The following is a 20,564-nucleotide window of genomic DNA, read 5'->3' on the forward strand; positions in this document are numbered from 1 at the left end:
AAAATAATGTGCAATAAGAGCTTGCTACATCCTTACCTGTCAATAACAGACCTTTTTCCACAGACTGTGATGACGCGTTTCCGTCTTATTTAAAATCAAATTTTTAAATAGTGTAAATGTATAACATTATGCTTATTTATATTACCCTGGAATTAGTTTTAAAAAATGAATTACCACAGCTGCGAGGGGGTTTTGATTACAGCTGCTGTAATTGCATCTTCTTCCATCTGACTGTCTTAATTCACCGCTCTCTATTTTTTCCCTCTTCTGGAAATTCATTCAAACGTAATAATAGATTTTTATTTTGGTCTTGGAGCAAATGGGCAAGTGAAATAATATTTGCTGTGGTCTCCCATTCACAGCTGTCGAAGTTTTACCCTGCAAACATTTAACTCCGCGTTCCAAAACCCGGAGTGTGAAAAGGGGTCTATATCGAGTTCGAGTGCGTCGTGTACTTTTCGCAATGAGGTTGTGCGCACTGGCATGAGTGGAGCCATAAGTGCGCATTGTCTACTATGAAGAGGATGCTGAAAACTTCAACGATCTTCAGTGGTTATGCAAGCACCGAGGATGTTACCGCATCTTGACGTATTCTTGTCGATAAGAATGAAACGCTAATGATCTGCTAAACGGGTTTAATTGCAGACCCATTCAAAGCCTCTGGCACCGTTGCGCACGTCCTCGCCATGGTGGAGTTGGAACCTGTTGTTTGGAACTTTACGCTCAAATTAGATAATGGTACGCGCGCTAATGAGACAGTACCAGGATATCCAGGTGATGAGTATTATAACATTGTTTACGTCACGGAAACCAAAATCCTTCCAGCATTTATTGGATTTCTGTGCTCCACCGGGCTTGTTGGAAACGTTCTTGTTTTGGTGACTATTTTAAGGTAGGTTTATAGGTTGATATGAATGTAGTATTTTGCTTATCTTCTTTTATTTATGTTCTTATTTTAAATATCTTCCAGTTTGGTGATGGAACGGCTATTTAAAACTGATACTGTGCAGTTCATTTTGACATGAAAAAAAGCCACATTCAAAATACACCACATAACAGTCAGCCACACCAATCTATATTGAGGCTGATGTAAACAGAGAGAGCTGCATTGGAAATTAATGACAAAAGTAACCTCTCTTAATTAGCTTTAAAGGACTTCCTTTGAGGATTTTCAATGCTCAACATGATGCCATTGTCTAGGATTCTCTCAGGAAATTACAATAACACAACCTCAGTGAGTCTCTGGAGGTTATGGAACCCTGTGCACTGTTGTTTGCAACCTGTCAGTCTTTTCTCTTCATACATCTTCAGATTGTTTCTTTACTAACATTTGATTGCAAACTGTGTTTGTTCTTGTTTTTCATACAGGTCAGCCAAAAAGACAGTACCAGATGTGTATGTGAGTAACTTGGCTGTGGCCGACCTTGTCCATGTGATTGTCATGCCATTTCTTATTCACCAGTGGGCACGTGGAGGGCACTGGGTCTTCGGCAGTACCCTCTGCACAATCATCACCTCTCTTGATAACTGCAACCAGGTGGCATGCTCTGCAGTCATGACCGCTATGAGTTTGGACAGGTTTGTAATAAGTGAAATAATTATGCTGTGTGGGGCTGGTGGCTCAATAGGGCCTGTTAAACAGAAATATCCTGCATCAAACCCTGTGCTCCTTCCAGTTCAGAGGCAGCCTTTCACAAAACCTCTACTTTAAATGATGGGGTATCTACGCTGCACCACATAGTCAAAACGCAGTAAATATGCCAACAATTATGGCTTTACAGTTTTTGATTGTCCAGTCAAATGTGGATAATAAAATGGTCTCCATTTTCTCTAAATATGAGCACTACTGAGCCAAACACATCTGTCCAACACAATCCACATGATGAATCATAATCTGACAGACCCGATTTATAACGCAAACACAAAATGTGTAGTTACTGCCTTTTGCCTTTGAAGGGCAGTATGGACAAACCTCTTTCTATAGAATAAAATATAGAGTAATGTCTAGTAAACTAGGTACAGTTAAAAAAAAATATGTAAAATTCCAAAATAAATAAATAAAAACAATTATGTAATCATAACATCTGAGAATGTTTATGGATACTTAAAGAAAAATGCTTTTCAAGTCATGCTTGAAAGTATATCTGTATACTTGAAAGTATTGAAAGTATCAAGTGAGTGTTTTCGGCAAATATAACAATACACAAATGTTCTCCCGGTATGCATTTGACATCTGATTAATTGTACATGCAAAAATTCATTTTTAAATGGCCCAAGTAAACTTTCATAAAATAACCCTACCCTGAGACACATTTACTGCAGTTTAAAGTGTGATTTTTGAAGATTTTTCTGAATTTCTCATTAATTTAATTCCATATGCTGTAAAAAAGTTGACCTAGTTAGCAAAAACATTTGCTTTTATTTTAGTCAGTATTATTGCTTGATGATTCATGATTTTACCCAAAGTAGCACATATCCAGCTAATGCATCACTGAAGCACAACTGTTTAATCATGGATCTAGTGTTTTTCTGCTTTTGGAGGTGTGACGAGGAGGAGGGCGTGGCCGGGCCGTGAGTACGCACCGCCGGTACTGTTTCAGGTGATCAGCAGGAGACCGAGATAAAGCGGAGCCGGAGATGTCAGTTTGAGAGAGACACACGCGGCCACGTTGCATGTGTGTCTGTCTTATGTTGTATTAAGTTCATTTATAACCTTTATGTTGACTGTTCAGCTGGTTCCCGCCTCCTTGCCCATCCTTGAACTGTTACAGAAGGATTAATGATTCTTTCAGAGTAAAGCTAGTGACTGAATTGTTAGTCACTTATGCTATCCACAGTCCATAAAATCAAAGGCAGTTATGGTGCTGCTTTGGTTTTGTGTAAATTAAATGCAGTATAGGAGCAGCCTTAAACTTTGTTGTTGCCATGACAGAACATTTTTCAGAATTCTGTTGAATATTTAAAAAGTATAACTTAATACTTTCATTCATTTAATATTTTTATATTCATAATTTTATATTTAAAACCATCTCATAACTTTATATATGTGCAACCGGTCCTGCTCTACCCGCTCCGAACAGCATTCGAACTGGCGTGGGAGGCGTGCACGATAACCAGGGGTCTACAGCCTTTAGCGTCAGTCGCAAGTGCGCCTCTTGAGGCCAGGGGAGTGAGGTTTACACACAACTCAGCTACCTACCAGCTGGCTACTGTTCCATATGCAGTTGTTATTGCTGTGTAAATGCATTTATGCCTGCTCTGGGCAGCATTTTAAATACAGAACACCTAAATGCCACTTCCAGTGCAGCTTCTGTGCCATCTTTGCAGTGTAAAGATGGCTCATGAGAAGCATTGTAAAAACTACCGAAACAAGGGATCCAGATGGAGAACAACAACAGTTTTAAGTGTTCGCTGGAGTTAAAATGAGTTCAGGCTCAAGTTGTTGGTAGTCATAACAACTGAATGTAGTTACTGTTATCAGTGTAACTAACCTCGGGCCATCGCTTCATGTCATCAACCCACTGAGGCACTGTCAAACGGTAGTCATCGTGAAGCCACGTGTTTTTATTTGGCAATTTATTTTTATTTTTTTAAAAATTGAATATGCTAAACATCACATGTTCTGCTAAAAAAAACATACGCAGATGCGAATGAAAATACTGGAGATGGGAAAATGTAAACTGATTTTTGATATGCATCTTTGAAACACTTTAGCTTTCAGGAAAAAGGCGGATAATAATTTTGACAAAGGTCGAAAAAAAAACATAAGTTTCCACTTTTGCAAGAACAAATATTGTATATGATTAAAAAACACTGGATGTTATGTTTTCTAGGAAAACGTTCCTGAAAGTGCCACAGTGTGTCGTTTTGATTTGCTACCCTGTTAGCTCACCACCAGAGGGCCCTTTTACCACAATAATGGTGGTACACCATCTGATTACAATGTTTCTGAACTAAACGGTTTCTGGTTTCACAAACAGTAGTATTTTAAGACTAACCAACTCAATACTAATAAAACTAAAATTTTTATTATTTTGTTCATTTTAATTAACTGCCGTTTCAAGAGAGGTTTGTCCTATAGTGATTGTCTGTTTTGGTTATTCTTGTCTGGTTTGTTTTGAATTATGGATTTTGGATATTGTTTGCCTTATTAGAAAACAAATCTCTGCACATGGATCCTCACTCTTTTGTCTTGGACAGATTCGTCTCACACAGGCATATAAAACAGGGTATTGCGGGAAGCGATCTCCGAGAAGCGTGCGCGGGCATGGGGCAATCTGTGAAGAGTGTGTTCATAGAATGTGTGTGCGTTGTGGAAGTCAGAAATAGATTTGTGGAATCCTCAGTTGAAGCTTTGTGAGGTGCAGAACAAACACAGAGCTGAGATGGGCAATCTTACTCCCAACACGCAGGCAGAGACGAGATATCCTCAGTGGAAGACCAGCTGACACGCAGCAAACTGGAAGGCAAACACACACCTGACAAGCAGACAACCAACAGATACACGAGACAGGTCCAACTAGGCAGAGAGAGTGAGATTAGTTACTACACATCAAACAAAAATATAGCAAAAATATCGAGAACACGAAGGGCTTAAGAGAGTGAATTAGAGGAGAACCAGGTGTTGCTAGTCATGCTAATTAGTGGCATGATCAGTGTTCCCCTGGAAACAATCAATGTTCCCATGGAAACACTGATCATGCATGCTGGCAGTGCCTGCGAGACATGAGGGAGAGAAAATAACGAAACATACAAAACAAACCGACAAACTCATCGGACCCATGACACAGTCAGGTTTTCATTTTTATCTGTTGGTATTTGATAGAGTCCATGATGCCATGTATCCAAACAAGAGGTCCAAGACCTCTGGCATAAAAACAGCCCCACAACATTAAAGATCCTCCACCATATTTAACCATGGGCATGAGGTACTTCCAATATGGCTACCTCTCTGTGCGCCAAACCCATCTCTGGTGTTTGCTGCCAAAAAGCTCTATTTTTTTATTTTTTTTCTGACTATAGAACCCGGTCCCATTTAAAGTTCCGGTAGTGTCTGGCAAACTGAAGATGCCTGAGTTTGTTGTTGGATGAGCACAGGGGCTTTTTTTTTTTTTTTAAACCCTCCCAAACAACTTGTGGTAATGTAGGTGATGTCTGATTGTGGCTGATTGTGGATATCTGACTTTCTGACCCCAAGACCCAACTAATTTCTGCAATTCTGCAGCTGTGATCCTTAGAGAATTTTTGGCCACTCAAACCATCCTCCTCACCATGCTTGGAGACATTCTAGACACATGTCCTCTTTTAGGATGATTCGTAACATCTCCAGTTGATTGGAACTTCTTAATTATTGCCTTGATGGTGGAAATGGGCATTTTCAATGCTTTAGCTATTTTCTTTTAGCCACTTTACATTTTGTGAAGCTCAGCAACTTTTTCCCACACATCATAACTTTATTCTTTAGTCTTACCCATTGTGATGGATGACTAAGGGAATTTGGCTTGTGTGTAACCACATATTTATAACCATGTGAAGTCATGGCTGAACAATTTCATGTTCCTAGTCACCCAGATGTACTAAAAAAATTAAAAATATGAATGGGAATATGCTTCAGATATATATTACTCATAAGAATTTCTAGGGGTGCCAATAATTGTGGCAAACGTGTTTTGGAGAAAAATATTAGATATTAGATTTTTGTAAATATTTTGAATAAAAGATCAAAAGGAGAAATGACGACATATTTTTCACAGCTGCCTTTGCTCATATTTACCAAGGGTGACAATATTTTTGCCCACAACTGTACATCAATTTAAAAGCAATTACATAATTTATTAATTTATGATTATAATTTAATTATTACTTTATTTGCACCTCTGCTCATTAATTTATTTACTTCAGATATCTGACCGTTGTTCATCCATTCCGCCTGTTGAGCCTCAGGACCAGATCCAGGACAATTCGTATTAACCTCTTTGTGTGGGCGACCTCCTTGATCATGGTTCTACCAGCCTGGGTCCACTCCAAAGTGATCCGCTTCAGGGATGGGCTGGAGAGCTGCTCCCTCAACCTGGTCTCTCCTAAAGAGGTGCTCTGGTAATTGGGTCTGATCATCCTTCTTTCTCTTATCAACCCTTTATTCTATTGTCAAAATCCTGCTTTGATGTCAAATCATTATCTGGCTTATGTCCTTGTCACTTTACTGTGACATGATTTTCTATAAAAAAAAAGCACTATACGGGGAAGAAAGGGACGAATACGCAAATAAATGGTTGTTTACATGGTTGTCCTATTGTTATTATGCCACATATATTGTATATTCTAGTTTATTATTTTTAACTGTCAACATTGTGTTTGAGAACTGTGTGAGAACTCTACAAAGCCTGAAAAGTTATATGGAAAAGTGTTATATAATTTTTTATTTTTTTGTTGTAAGATAAGTTATTTTCTGTTATCTGCATTGAAAGGTGCAATTCACCATGATGGCACACATAGATGTTTATTAAGGTTTAATATAGTCATGTTGCTTCACTGTTTAATAACATAAAAGCAACAGGACTACATTAAACCTTTGTTTCATTCTAATCTTTTACCCCTCCCCAAAAATGTACAATTTTGGAAGTCTGGGGCTTTGAGGCATCCATTATGTTTATACCATGGGGCTGTTGAATGCTTGATTCCTTACATAATGCACACCCGAGGTATAACAGCCGCATTACCACCTCAGGTGTGCATTATTTTTCAATAATTCAACAGTCTGTAGTCAAATATTCCTTAGATAAATATCATAATAAATGGAGTGAAACATGGAGAAGATATAGAGGGCTTAGAAATGGTAGTTTTTATGACTTTATTTCTCTCAACCAGATGGTTGACAACATGTGTTTACCAAGCCCTCGTGTCTCTGCAGGTACACACTATACCAGACTGTGACCTCCTTCTTCCTGCCATTACCTCTGATCCTCACCTGCTATATACTGATTCTCCGCTACACCTGGAGAATGTACCGCAAGAACAAAAAGGCTCACAGGTAAATTTACCTTCAATACTGCCACTATATGATAGCAACATCAAATCAAAATCAAATCAAATCACCTTTATTGTCACACAGCCATATACACAAGTGCAATGGTGTGTGAAATTCTTGGGTGCAGTTCCGATCAACATAGCAGTCGTGACAGTGATGAGACAGTACCAATTTACAATAACATCAAATTAACACAGCACAATTTAAACATCTGTTATACATAATTAAACTCAACTTAAAACATCAAATTAACACAACACAATTTAAACATCTGTTATACATAATTACACAACTTAAAACATCAAATTAACACAACACAATTTAAGCATCTGTTATACACATAATTACACTCAACTTAAAACATCAAATTAACACAACACAATTTAAACATCTGTTATACATAATTACACAAAACATCAAATTAACACAACACAATTTAAACATCTGTTATACACATAATTACACTCAACAATATACAAATAATAACATACACTGTACAGTATACAATATGCTGTTTTTGTTTTTTGTTTTTTTGTTTTTTACTATATAGATACTATATAGATACACATTATTCAATAAAAATTAAAAATTAAAATATATATAAAAAAAGTGTATATATATATATATATATATATATATATATATATATATATATATATATATATATATAGAATGTACAGTATTGTACTGTATTGACATTCAGGCTGTCGGTTGATAGTCAGTTGTTAAGAGAGACATAATATAATAACAGTAATATAATTTATGACAGTCCGGTGTGAGATAAAAGAGTAATAAAGTGCAGGGCTGATATATTTTGATCGTGGGAGATCAAGAGTTCAGAAGTCTGATTGCTTGGGGGAAGAAGCTATCATGGAGTCGGCTGGTGCGGGTCCTGATGCTGCGATACCGCCTGCCTGATGGTAGCAGTGAGAACAGCCCTTGGCTCGGGTGGCTGGAGTCTCTGATGATCCTCCAACATGTCTTGAAATCTTAAATTAAATTAGCTTGCAATTAACTTTAGTACATGTATTACTGTACATCTACCCTGCAAATTGATAACATTATGAGTTATGTCTAGAGCCCGACCGATATGGGATTTCTGAGACCGATACCGATTTTAGAGAGGGAAAATTCACCGATTACCGATATGGTGGCCGATATATTTAATTTTTGAGCTGGAATGAAAACAGACTTTTTCTATGTGGATTTTTCACCAATTTTGCACCGATATGACTATGCAAAGGTACTCAGAAGGCTGCTTTCTTAAATATTTTTATCAAAGAATATTTGACATTATTATTACATATTGTCAACAAATTCTAGAAGAAAACACTTAGAAAATAAAGAATAAATAAAAATACAAAAATAGCTTAATAAACATCAGTATTGTATGTTTAGTATCAGTCAAATGCTGACCATTTAAATAAATAATAAATTAAATACAATAAATAGCTAAATAAACATCAGTACTGTATGTTTAGTATCAGTCGAATGCTGACCATTAAAATAAAGAATAAATAAAATATAATAAATAGCTAAATAAACATCAGTACTGTTTACTATCAGTCAAATGCTGACCATTAAAATAAAGAATAAATAAAAATAAAATAAATAGCTAAATAAACATCAATACTGTATGTTTAGTATCAGTCAAATGCTGACCATTAAAATAAAGAATAAATAAAAATAAAACAAATAGTTAAATAAATATCAGTACTGTTTAGTATCAGTCAAATGCTGACCATTAAAATAAAGAATAAATAAAAATAAAACAAATAGTTAAATAAACATCAGTACTGTTTAGTATCAGTCAAATGCTGACCATTTAAATAAAGAAAAAATAAAATAAATAGCTAAATTAACATCAGTACTGTTTAGTATCAGTCAAATGCTGACTATATTAATACTGCCGAGTCAAGATAAACAGCGGCAGCGGTGTTACACCATATTCTGCTATACAATTATACAAGTACAGGGGAAACATTCAACGGTGGAAAACCAGACTTTAAAATATTACATTTTATAAATGACACGACTAGAATTGTTCGGTTGAAGGGGGCACCAAACTGTGAATCCTGAACAAAACAAACAAAAAAGAAATTTGTTTTGTAAATGCTGTTCTAGGTCTTACATTTTTGTAAGGAGACACTAAGTATTCCACTGATTTTTTTTTCCATTGATATTTAATATAAGGGAATATCTTATAAAAGTCTATTTCTTGTATTAAAACTTTCAAATGTCCAGATTACAAGTTCTCAAAAGGGAGAGTTATTTTTCTCATGAAAACAGTTCTGTTTGAAGATTGACAGCATACTAAATCACATGAACTGTAAGAAAATTTTATTGCCAAAATTCAAACATTTTTGTGAATTTCATTAACATACAGTATTAACTGTAATTACATTTTTTTTGGATTATATATAGTGTTGTGTGTAATCTAATAAAAAAGTAATTAATTACTGTAATCTAATTACTTTTTTCATACAATAAGTAGTTCAGTGCATTACATTTCAAATTTTTCAGATAATCAGATTATAGTTACTGGTTTTAATTTACTTGGTTACTTTTTATTACTTAGGAGACACATGATATTATACTGTATATGTAGAATACATAACATGAATTACATTAATATGTACATCTGTATGCATTTTGTGACAGCTGAAGGGTGTGCGCCACCTAAAGTCAATTAACAAGGAGTTAATATTGACATTATTTTGAATTTATTGAGCGAAAGTGTTTTAGAAAGTAACTTAAAAGTAAATAGTAATGTGATTACGTTTTTGATGATGTAATCAGTAAATTCAATAATCTGATTACAATTTTAGAGTTGTAATTAGTCATTTGTAGTGAATTACTTTTTTTTAAAAATAACTAAGTCAACACTGATTAAACAGTATATTCGAACATCTTAGAATTATATTAGAATATCTGTACACTTTCTCTTTAGGTATAATACTAGCCTGCCTCGGGAGCGTGTGGTCCGCCTCACTAAAATGGTCCTTGTTCTGGTAGCAGTTTTCCTGGTCAGTGTTGGACCCTACCACGTGCTGCAGCTAGTTAACCTTAGCGTACCTCGGCCCTCATTAGCATATCACACCTGCTACTACCTGTCTGTGTGCCTGAGCTATGCTGCCAGCAGCATAAACCCATTCATCTACATTCTGCTCAGCGGTCACTTCCGCCACAGGCTGGTCTGTCGAGACATGCCCAGCATGCCGAGTGTGGAACGGGAGATCCAGCCCCGCTCCAGTTTTTAATCCCAATTAAATACCCTTTGGAAAAAGTGAACTATTTGTTTTCTTTAAGCAGTTTTAAATAATTGCTGGCAGGGATATAATAAAACAGGCATGGGATGTTTAATGTAAGCATGTTTGCATGTCTTGCACTTTAAAGTCTATATTGTAAATGCTGTACTGTTATTTATTAATTATTGTGGTGTTTTGGGTCCCTCTACTGTTTAATTTTCGTAATTCTCTCAAATGCATAAGTTCTGTGCACTATAGTTTATTTGATTTAAAAATGTAATGAATGCTTTGAGGGGGCATTTGGCAATTGAGAGAGTGTTAAAAAAAAAGTGTTAAAGGAACAGTCTCAGATTTTTAGACTACATTTAAATCTTTAAAAGTTTAGTTCACCCAAAAATAAAAATTCTCTCATTCACAAATGAAGATTTTCAGAAGACTATTTCAGTTCTGTAGGTCCTAACAGTGCAAGTAAATGGGTACCAACATTTTAAGGCTCAAAATCACATAAAGGCGGCATGCAAGTAATCCATACACCTCCAGTGGTGAAATCCATATCTTCAGAACCGATATGATAGGTGTGGGTCAGAAACAGGTAAAAATGTAAGTCTTTTTTTCCCCTTTAAATTCTCCTCACTGCCCAGTAGGTGGCGATATGCGCAAAGAATGTGAAAAAAACAAAATGCAAGTGGAAATTTATAGGAAAAAAGGACTGAAATATTGATCTGTTTCTCACGCACGCTTATAATATTGCTTCTGAAGATATGGATTTAACCATTGGAGTCTTTAAAATTTGGTACCCATTCACTTTTGGATTTGGCACCCATTCACAGTTTGCATTGTGAGGACCTACAGAGCTGAAATATTCTTTTAAAAATCTTCGTTTCTGTTCAACAGAAGGAAGTAAGTCATACACATCTGGGGTGGCATGAGGGTGAGTAAATGTTGAGAGAATTTTCATTTTTAGGTGAACTATCCCTTTAAAGGTTAACTACAAGTTAATAGTGTATTTAATAGTGTTAAATACACTCAAATGACAGCATTTGTGACAATGTTGTTGATTACCACAAAAATGTTTTTTGACTCGTCCTTCATTTATTTTAAAAGAAGAAAACTTATGGGTTATTGTGGCTATCCTCTTGAAACTGTTTTTTTGCGTTTAGGGACTGGTACCATTCACTTACCATTCAGCCCGGAACATTCCTTAAATTCTCACAGACTTCTAGTCTGGTCCTATCTCCTGGTCCTCCCAAAGCTTTTATGTAAATATTATTTACTTATTTTACTGGATTTTATCTTGTGAATGTTTTATATTATTTTCACAGTTCACAGCTTCAAGGTTCTAACTTTTATGTATGTATTGAGGCACATGAGCATGTTTTCATTAATTTTGTGTAAGTTCATGATACGCTGGAGTTTACATGTATGATCATTGTTACAAATAAGATAAATCAATGTTGCACAGGACAAAAAGTCACGACTGTGCAGAAATCCTTTAAGGGCATTGTAGGACTGTCTGGTGGGTACTGAACTTCATGATGAAGTGGCTGACAGCTGCATGATCAGCCTGAAGAGTGAGGTCACTGACCAGACGAGCCTGTTGCCCGCCTAACTCCCAGAGTGGAATCAATACTCAGACCAGAGACAGACGGGCACTGCATCTGACCCAAAGCATGCCCATCAGCAATGGCTGGAAACTCATCCCCCATACTCTCTTTCTCACAATTAGTCCTTCTATGGCCTAGTAAACCCGCCAGAAGCAAAATACCAACTCATGTGTTCAAATACTTGGTCAATATTAGTGTTTCAGTGTCAACATAGTCTGTTGTGACCATGCATTTCAATAATACTATTCAATACAATAATAAAAGTCACAAACTGTTGTACTATTGGCTTTGTCAGTGACTCCATTGCTGCAATAGAGATTCTACCAGAGCTGCAATGTATTCCTGGTTCCTAGCTCTGTTAAAACTCTTTATGAAAATGGCTGGGGCATTTTTATTTTATTTTATTTCATAATTATTAGTTATTTACTTGTTTGCTTGTTTTTCATTTTAATCCGGTTTTCACTTTTAAACTCTGAAGCATCATTCTGTTCTCTGACACTGCAAGCATGGTGACTGACTGCTGCTGCTAATCTGACATTGTTTGACATTGTTTGACCTTGTTTGCCTTGTTACTTGCACCCCAACAGTTTGGCAGCCTGTTTGTGCCATGTCTTTAATACACAGTTTAAGCTTTTATTCTAATTTCATTTGTCGTTTCGAAAGATCCTTAATTGTATTATAAACATGCATAAAATGTGATATCAAGTTTATTTCTCTTAATAATGGGTTTACATTTAATTTTCAGGTTTTTGTTATTGTTATTGGTAGTAGTAGTAGGAGTAGTAGTAGTAGTAGTAGTAGTTTAGTTGGGAAATTTTGTTTAAACTATGTTTAAAAGCTGCTTAAGTTAAGTTTTTCCACTATTGAAATGAACAGGTCAGAATTGAGACAACTGTCCTATTTATTTCACAATAGAATATATATATATATATATATAATATATTTGCCATACAGTGACCCCATCTGTTGCTACAAAGAACCGTTTGGACAGACACATTGCAACATCTGCAGGAGAAACAAAGAGATGCTGCTCCCCCACCAGCAGAGGGCATACACTAACCACTTTCGTAGGTTTTGAGCATTTGCTGACGCTTTTGTTAACGGAGCAAAATAAGATATAGTCAATAGAATCAATTAGTTCAGTATGTATTTTTTATATATAAAACCCTGTGTATTTTGTATACTATCTCAGAGCAGTCATACTTTGTATGCATATAGTGTAACCCTGGCCTACTGTTAATTATATATATATATATATTTTAAGAGCATCACTTTTACCAGATTTCTACTTTATATCTTTCGTATGTTGTGAATGCTGAGAGACTTAAAAAACAAATTATTTTACTTAATTGAAAAAGGAATTTATACGACCATATTCACAGCAGGCGCCATCGTTGATAATTGGCGGGAATGACAAGGCTGTGAGAGACAGAAGTACGGTCTTTTCAATAGGCTGCAGGCTACTGCATTTTAAAGTGTTTTTAGATCGTTCCGTGGACAAAATATGTTTCCAAGAACATTTAGACAAAAAAAAAAAAAAAAAAAAGCAACAACAGACAACATGAGTTGTGGATAATCAGATGAGATCTAGGAGCTTTATACTTCGTGTGCCATTGAAGAGATAGTATGCCTACACTCACAGCCTCGTTTTCATTCCCGTTAAATATCAAAGATGGCTACTGAAAGGTCTATACTGATTTGTGTGGGCTTCATTCTGCTGCCATCCACGTTCTTGATCAATAACTAATTTCCAATCCATTCCCTTGATTAACTTTAAGCAAACACCAGTCTATAAAGCTGAAAAGCTATTTAGCAGTGGCACTTTCACACTCTGACAAATAACCTCTTGATGATTTAATCGTATTTATGTAAAAATTAATACTCCCCGACCCGACATGTCTGTGCATGGAGAAACCTATGTGGAGAGAAACGCACAGGTTTTTTGCCTGTGAGGCAATGGTGCGCGCAGGTTTCCCGACAGCCTGTTGTTACTAAGGCGGGTACCATGCATAGAAACCAAGTGAGAGTGAAAGGCCTGACAACTTCTTTGTTAATTGGAAACGGCTTCTCGCTATGTGTGCAGCGAGAGTGCTGAAAAGCCAGAGATACAATATGACAAGTGTGAGCACGAAGTTAAGTCGCGTTTAATTAATTTTTCTCTCTCCAGTGGGAGCCATGCTGTGCTTGCTATAGGCTATTCCAAGCTGTAATCGACGAAATAACTCGCATTTGAAGTACTTTTTCACTTTGAAGGTGCTTTTATGTTTGTGGATTCTACTTTTTTTTTTTTTATGGAAACAACAACAGGCCTACTGTGTATGCCTACCATATTTTAAAGTGGACCATTAGACCTAATAACTATTTAGAAAGGTTATTGTAATTGCCCTTGAGCTGTTGGTTTAAAAGTTGAAATTTGGTCATCCAAGCAAAACATTCTGGTTTCAGAATAGATTATCTGATAGTCATGTTATCTTATCTTATGTTATCAAATGTGCAGGGCCATTTCTAGGCATTGGCAAACTAGGCCGTCACCTAAGGCGCCACCTGCTGGGAGAGCGCCAAAGAGGAGGCCCCCCCCCCACGCCAATAGGGATCTCGCCTAGGGCGCCAGAATGGTCTGAAAAGGTACTGCTCCTTGGGGGAAAAGTTGCTTGTTTCTGGAAAAGCTACACTGTTAAGAAAAGCTGTCACCCTACTGAAAGATGTTTTTAAAGCTGAAGTTTGTCATTAGCACCACCGAACGGAATTGCAAAAATAAACAATGTTTTCAAAACAGCTTTCTGAATACGCCCCTCGCCTGCAGTTGTTCAAACAGTCAGAAACCACTGGTTGGTTGAGAAATGTTGTTGAGGCAGGTCTAAGTGGGCCGCTCAATACAAACACTGGAATTTGAGAAAATTAACCTCTGAATGGCTTACTTATAGTTGTCTCTGCATATTAAGCTGGGATAGAAGATAGTATTTTAACTGAAAAAGTTACATCAGCTTTAAGTCAGTAGCGTCGCTACTTAGTTATTTACTCCCCAACACTGAAATGTTAAAGTTTTGAAACTACAAGATGATTTGAAACATACTTTGATGCTATTTTTTCAGTTTGATTTAGTAAATTTAATATTAGGCCTACATAGGTTTATACAAAATATAGGCCTTTACAAATGCATAGTTACCACCAAAGCTTTATTCTTCCACGTTCTCTAACAACTTCCCTCAGTTTTTGTAAGGTACATGTGATGTTTATTGGGGCAAAAACATTGATTCGACTGGGTTATTATTTAACTGTGCAAAAGCATAGTGCACATTGTAAATTTCCCGCTGCCACAAACATGGCACATGCTAGTGTGGCTTGTGCTGATTATCCAGCCTCCACAAATCCAGATGGATCAACACATGCTGAAAATGCAACAAACCAAGACAACGTTTTCCATCTGACCTCAATCTATCACTTCTGTTCCACTCTATAAATGTCAGCATGCTTCCACTCTCAGGCTTAAAGAGTAAAATGCAGTCTTCTTGTCATCTTTTAAGTTGGTTTAAACAGGCTTAAACAGGGTTTGTTTGCTTTGCATGTTAAATGAACCCATGTGAGTGGAAATTGCTTTAACCTGTTGTCAGTGGCATGTGGTGGACTTGAAATGAGAAGGCTGTATTTTTTTTTTTTATTTATTTTTTTTTTCATTTAAATTTAAATTTCAGTTACATTTGATGTTTACTTAGTTTTCAGGTTAAATCCACTTATAAATCTGATATATCACAATATGTAAAACACATAGGCCTATAATTTGTACGGTATGTTCATGTATGTTTTCACTGATGAAAAAGTCACATACTTGCATATGTACCCAACAACATATTTTATACTACATAAATGGCTGCTTTCATGTATGTTACATATCTTTGTCCAAATATTAGTGCAAACACACATCGTTTCAAAGCAGCTTTACAGAAAATATATATATAAAAAAAATAGCTTTACAGAAAATAACACTGTTTTTAAGCATACAATAAAATTGTTGTATGCTCATATTAACAAACTATTTAAGTCAAATCGAAGACTCTGGCCAGAACTTTGAAGGTTAAAAAAGCACATAAAGGCAGCATTAAAGTAATCCATAAGACTCCAGTGGTTAAATCCATATCTTCACAAGCGATATGATATGTATGGGTGAGAAACAGATCAATATTTAAATCCTTTTTACTCTAAATTCTCCTCCCTGCCCTGTAGGTGGCGATATGCACAAAGAATGCAAATCCCAAAAAACAAAAGAAGAAGAAAGTGAAAGTGGAGATTTACTTAAATATTGATCTTTTTCTCACCCACACTTATATCACTTCTGAAGACATGGATTTAACCACTGGAGTCGTATAGATTACTTTTATGCTGCCTTTATATTCTTTTGGGACCTTCAAAGATATTTTTCTAAAAATCTTAGTTTGTGTTCGGCAGAAGAAAGATAGTCATACATATCTGGGATGGCATGAGGGTGAGTAAATTATGAGAGAATTTTCATTTTTGGGTAAACTATCCCTTTAATGGACTTACCTTTCTTGCAGTCGAAAACCATTACTGTATTTCAAGCTTTGTATTACAAAATGGAAACAAAATAGGATGTACATGATCAGATTAACCTTAGTAACAGGTTAGAAGACAAAGGGCATAGAAATCACCTGTACTGAACACGAGCTGGGCTGCTTTAATGGTATTTGAAATGATTACATGCATTCTAATGGAGCACATTAACATGCATGTGTTTGAAACAATAGTGTCCCTCATTGTTTCTCCATTCTTCATTAATGCTGTAATTCAGTGCAAAATTATTGACTGCCAAGTTTTGTGAACATCAAAGCTTTATATATATATATATATATATATATATAATTTTCCCCTAACCAGAAACCCCATTAAATTAACATGCATATTGAATATTTTGCCCAATAAGTTGCTTAATGAGTTGTAAGAGGCATTGACAGCAGACAGGACATCGCATTAATGTCAATTAGAATAAGACATTAAAAATATTGTGTGTGCATGCCTGTGTGTGTGTGTGTGTGTGTGTGTGTTTGTTTAATTTCAAATCAGACAGAGATAGTGTCTGAGACGAGTGAGGTCTTCAGTGCTCTTCATGCGCCGTTAATATCCTGGCCTGCTTTGATGTAGCAGTGTTGAGCGAGGTGGCTCTTTCTCTGCATCACTTGTGGCATATAAATCCAGCCGGCATTTTATCTCCTTACCTGCTCAATGGGCCACAGGATTTGCTCTGGCTGCCTGTATGCATTCAGTGTAGCATGAGTCATCAGATGTCACCTAACCAACGGGCCACTCAGAAACGCTTTGGGAAAAGTGTGTGTGCATTTGCTTTTCCCTTCATTTGCTAATATTGCCTGCCTATGTGTGACATTCAGTTAATGTAACAATAAGCATGAGTATGAACATAGTAATGCTCTATTTCTGAAGGGCTTGTACTGCTTGTAACAAGGGCTGGTCTAGCTTGTTTGTCTATTCAGATAAAGGGTAAATTGGGTTGATGTGGTGTACAAATGTCTATAATGAGTTCTATAGGTTGGTTTTAATTTATTCATTTTTTTTTCAGTGTAAAAGTACTTTCTCCTATCCCAACTTAATATGAAGAGACAACTGTAAGTTATTCATTGGTGGATTTCCCCAAAAAGTGTAGATACCATGACTCTTGGCTACCAAAACATTGCTCTTTTTTGTTTGACAATCTTACAAGCCCTACATAGCAAAATTGGCTCAACCAATGGTGAGTTTGGGGTGGGACATCTGTCTTGTTCGACCAGTGGAAGACGTGAGACATGGTTGGGGTTTAGAAGTGTTACTCACTTTACCTTTAATGCAAGCATTGCTTACTTTAAAGAAATACTGTAGTTCACCCAAAAATGACAATTCTCTTATCATTTGTTTGCCTTTATTCCATCTCAACTCATATGATTTACTTGCTTCTGTGGAATACAAACAAATATATTTTGATGGAGATATGAGGAGTCCATACATTGCAAGTCAATGGGGTCCAAAACATTTGTTCCCAAAAAGACAGCATAAAAGCAATCCATACAACTCGAGTGGGTTAAATCCTGTTTGAGACTAAAGATAAGAGTCTCTAGTTTTATCCGATATGCCATTTTTAAAATTTGAGCGATTTATTGCGAAATGCCACGCTGATAAACAGTGTACACTAATGTGTACTTTAGCGCATCTTTTCCTTGGAAATCCTAAATTTACTCTGCAGTATCACATTTAGAATAAATGGGTTCACCCAAAAGCTGAGAAGTGCATTACAAATTCATTTTTCACAACTTAGTTCTGCTGTCCACATGTTGCATAAATTTATTAGCTCAAGAAAAATATTATTATTATTTATTTATTTTTATTTTTTTGCATGTTTATTAGGTGTTACTAGTTACAAATCAAAAAGGGAAATGGAAGATGCACACAGCAGTCACGCATGGGTCTCTGGAGGTTAATCCATGTTTAATGAAGTAATACGATTGGTTTTGTGTAAGAAATAGACCAAAATATAACTCCTTTTTCACTATAAATCTTGATGCTTTACCCGGTTATGATTTAAAGCTAAGTTACACTTCCTTGCGCTTAACACTTGCACGCTTCAGAAGACATGGATTAAACCACCCGAGTCATATGGATTACCTTTATGCTGCCTTTATTTATTTATTTTGGAGCTTTAAGGTTTTGGACCATAATAACTTGAATTGTTTGGACAAAAACTAATATCTCCATCAAAATACATCTTTGTGATCTGCAGAAGAAGAAAACAAGTCATATTAGTTTGAGATGGCAGAAGGGTGAGTAAATGATGAGAGAATTATAATCTTTGGGTGAACTATACATTTAGAATCATTGAAAGATTAGGAGGTAAGCTTGGTCTCATAACCTGTCAATCATGTCTCTTAATCATGTCCTTATTTAAAGGGCTTTATTTGATTTCTGAGATCAGTTCTGGCCGAAGCATCTCTTAGGTAATCATACACTGGCAAAAACGCACTTCAGTATGCATTTAGTTAGTTAAAAACGCATTTGTTGTCTTGTGCTAACCCAGAGAGAGCATGTCTGATCGCCCTCTTGAACCTGAGAGAAATGGCCTCCCAAACCAGTCCCTGCTACACATTACCATTTAAATGGACCAAGGAGAAGGTTAGGTCAGCTTATTTGATGTTGAAATGCAAACAGAGATCAAAGGAGAGAACTCGCAGTGGCCTATATTTACAGTAGTTGGTCTTGGATTGTTTTGTTCGGTGGCAGAGGTGTGGAGTGTATTGTCTGTGTGTATGTGTTAGACAAGAGAGTTTTGTAGGAGAGAAGAGCACATTGTCTGTTTGTTCTGCTTGGTGCTCATGGTTAGATAGCTCATTAAACATCGTGGCCTGGCACAATAGCAAAGAGCACCAACTACACGGGTACAACAAGTCCAGCACAATACTTGTAAGCAGCCAGCGGCTTAATTGAAAATCGCCCCCGGGATCACCAGGCTGTCATAACAATAACAGATTTCTATAGGTGCATAATATCATAATTATAGAGGCACATTGGTGGAGAGTACATGTTTGTGATTGTGCTTTCAGAGAAACAGCAGTTTAATTTTCCAGTTGATGATGTTACCTATCTATTTCAACAGATACAGTGGCAAGAAAAAGTATGTAAACCCTTTGGGATTACCTGTATTTAAGTATAAATTTGTCTTAAAATCTGGTTTGATCTTCATCTAAGTTGCAATAATGAAAAAACACAATCTGTTTTAAATAATAACACAAATTATTTTATTGTTCTTGTACATATTGAAAACATCTTTCAAATATTTACAGTGTAGGTTGGAAAAAGTATGTGAACCCCTGACGTCAACAAAAGCTAATTACTGGCATCCAAATAATGAAATGAGATTGAAGGTGTGGGTTAAAGCTACTTTGACTTATAAAAAGCACTCAAACATTTTGAGTTTACTGTTCACAAGAAGCATCTGCTGACGTGGACCCTGGCTCACAAAAAAGAGATCTTAGAAGACCTACGATCAAGAATCGTTGCTTTGCATAAAGCTGAAAAGGGTTATAAATTTATCTCTAAAAGCATAGATATTTATTTGTCCACAGTTAGACAAATTGTCAATAAATGGAGACGATTTAGTATTGTGGCTACTCTCCATATAAGTGGCCATCCAGCCAAGATGACTCAAAGGGCACACCGCAGAATGCTCAATGAGGTAAAAAAGAACCCTAGAGTGACACCTAAAGACCTGAAGGAGTCATTTGAACTGGTTAACATCTCTGTTCACGAGTCTACTATACAAAAAACATTAAACAGGCATGGTGTCCATGGCAGGACACCACAAAGGAAGCCGCTACTTTCCAACAAAAACATTGCTGCACACCTCATGTTTGCCAAAGATCACCATGACACTCCGCAACGCTACTGGGAAAATGTTTTGTGGACTGTTGAAACTAAGGTTGAATTGTTTGGGAAGAATGTGCAGCACTATGTTTGGCATAAAAATGCCACCACATACCAACATGAAAACATCATCTCAACAGTGAAGTACGGTGGATGAAGGTCATGATTTGGGGCTGCTTTGCTGCTTCGCGGCCTGGACCGCTTGCAATCATCGAGGGAAAAATTAATTCCCAAGTTTATCAAGATATAGGATAATGTCAGGGTGGCTGT

The 20,564-nt window shown here is 36.4% G+C and overlaps 2 protein-coding genes across 3 annotated transcripts in view; one reads left to right on the forward strand and one right to left on the reverse strand.

Annotated features, from left to right (window-relative positions):
• LOC127453921 (thiosulfate sulfurtransferase/rhodanese-like domain-containing protein 3) overlaps positions 1-20,564 on the reverse strand; it is a 255,581-nt gene that overhangs the window by 120,042 nt on the left and 114,975 nt on the right. The window lies entirely within an intron of this gene.
• LOC127454555 (melanin-concentrating hormone receptor 2-like) lies at positions 516-10,346 on the forward strand. The gene is made up of 6 exons (XM_051721847.1): positions 516-552; positions 646-892; positions 1,369-1,578; positions 5,902-6,096; positions 6,911-7,030; positions 9,978-10,346. Exons 1-6 carry the CDS (start codon positions 516-518, stop codon positions 10,285-10,287), a joined length of 1,119 nt encoding a protein of 372 aa, XP_051577807.1. The 3' UTR covers positions 10,288-10,346.

Source organism: Myxocyprinus asiaticus, chromosome 16, assembly GCF_019703515.2.
Source record: "Myxocyprinus asiaticus isolate MX2 ecotype Aquarium Trade chromosome 16, UBuf_Myxa_2, whole genome shotgun sequence".
Taxonomy (NCBI): domain Eukaryota; kingdom Metazoa; phylum Chordata; class Actinopteri; order Cypriniformes; family Catostomidae; genus Myxocyprinus; species Myxocyprinus asiaticus.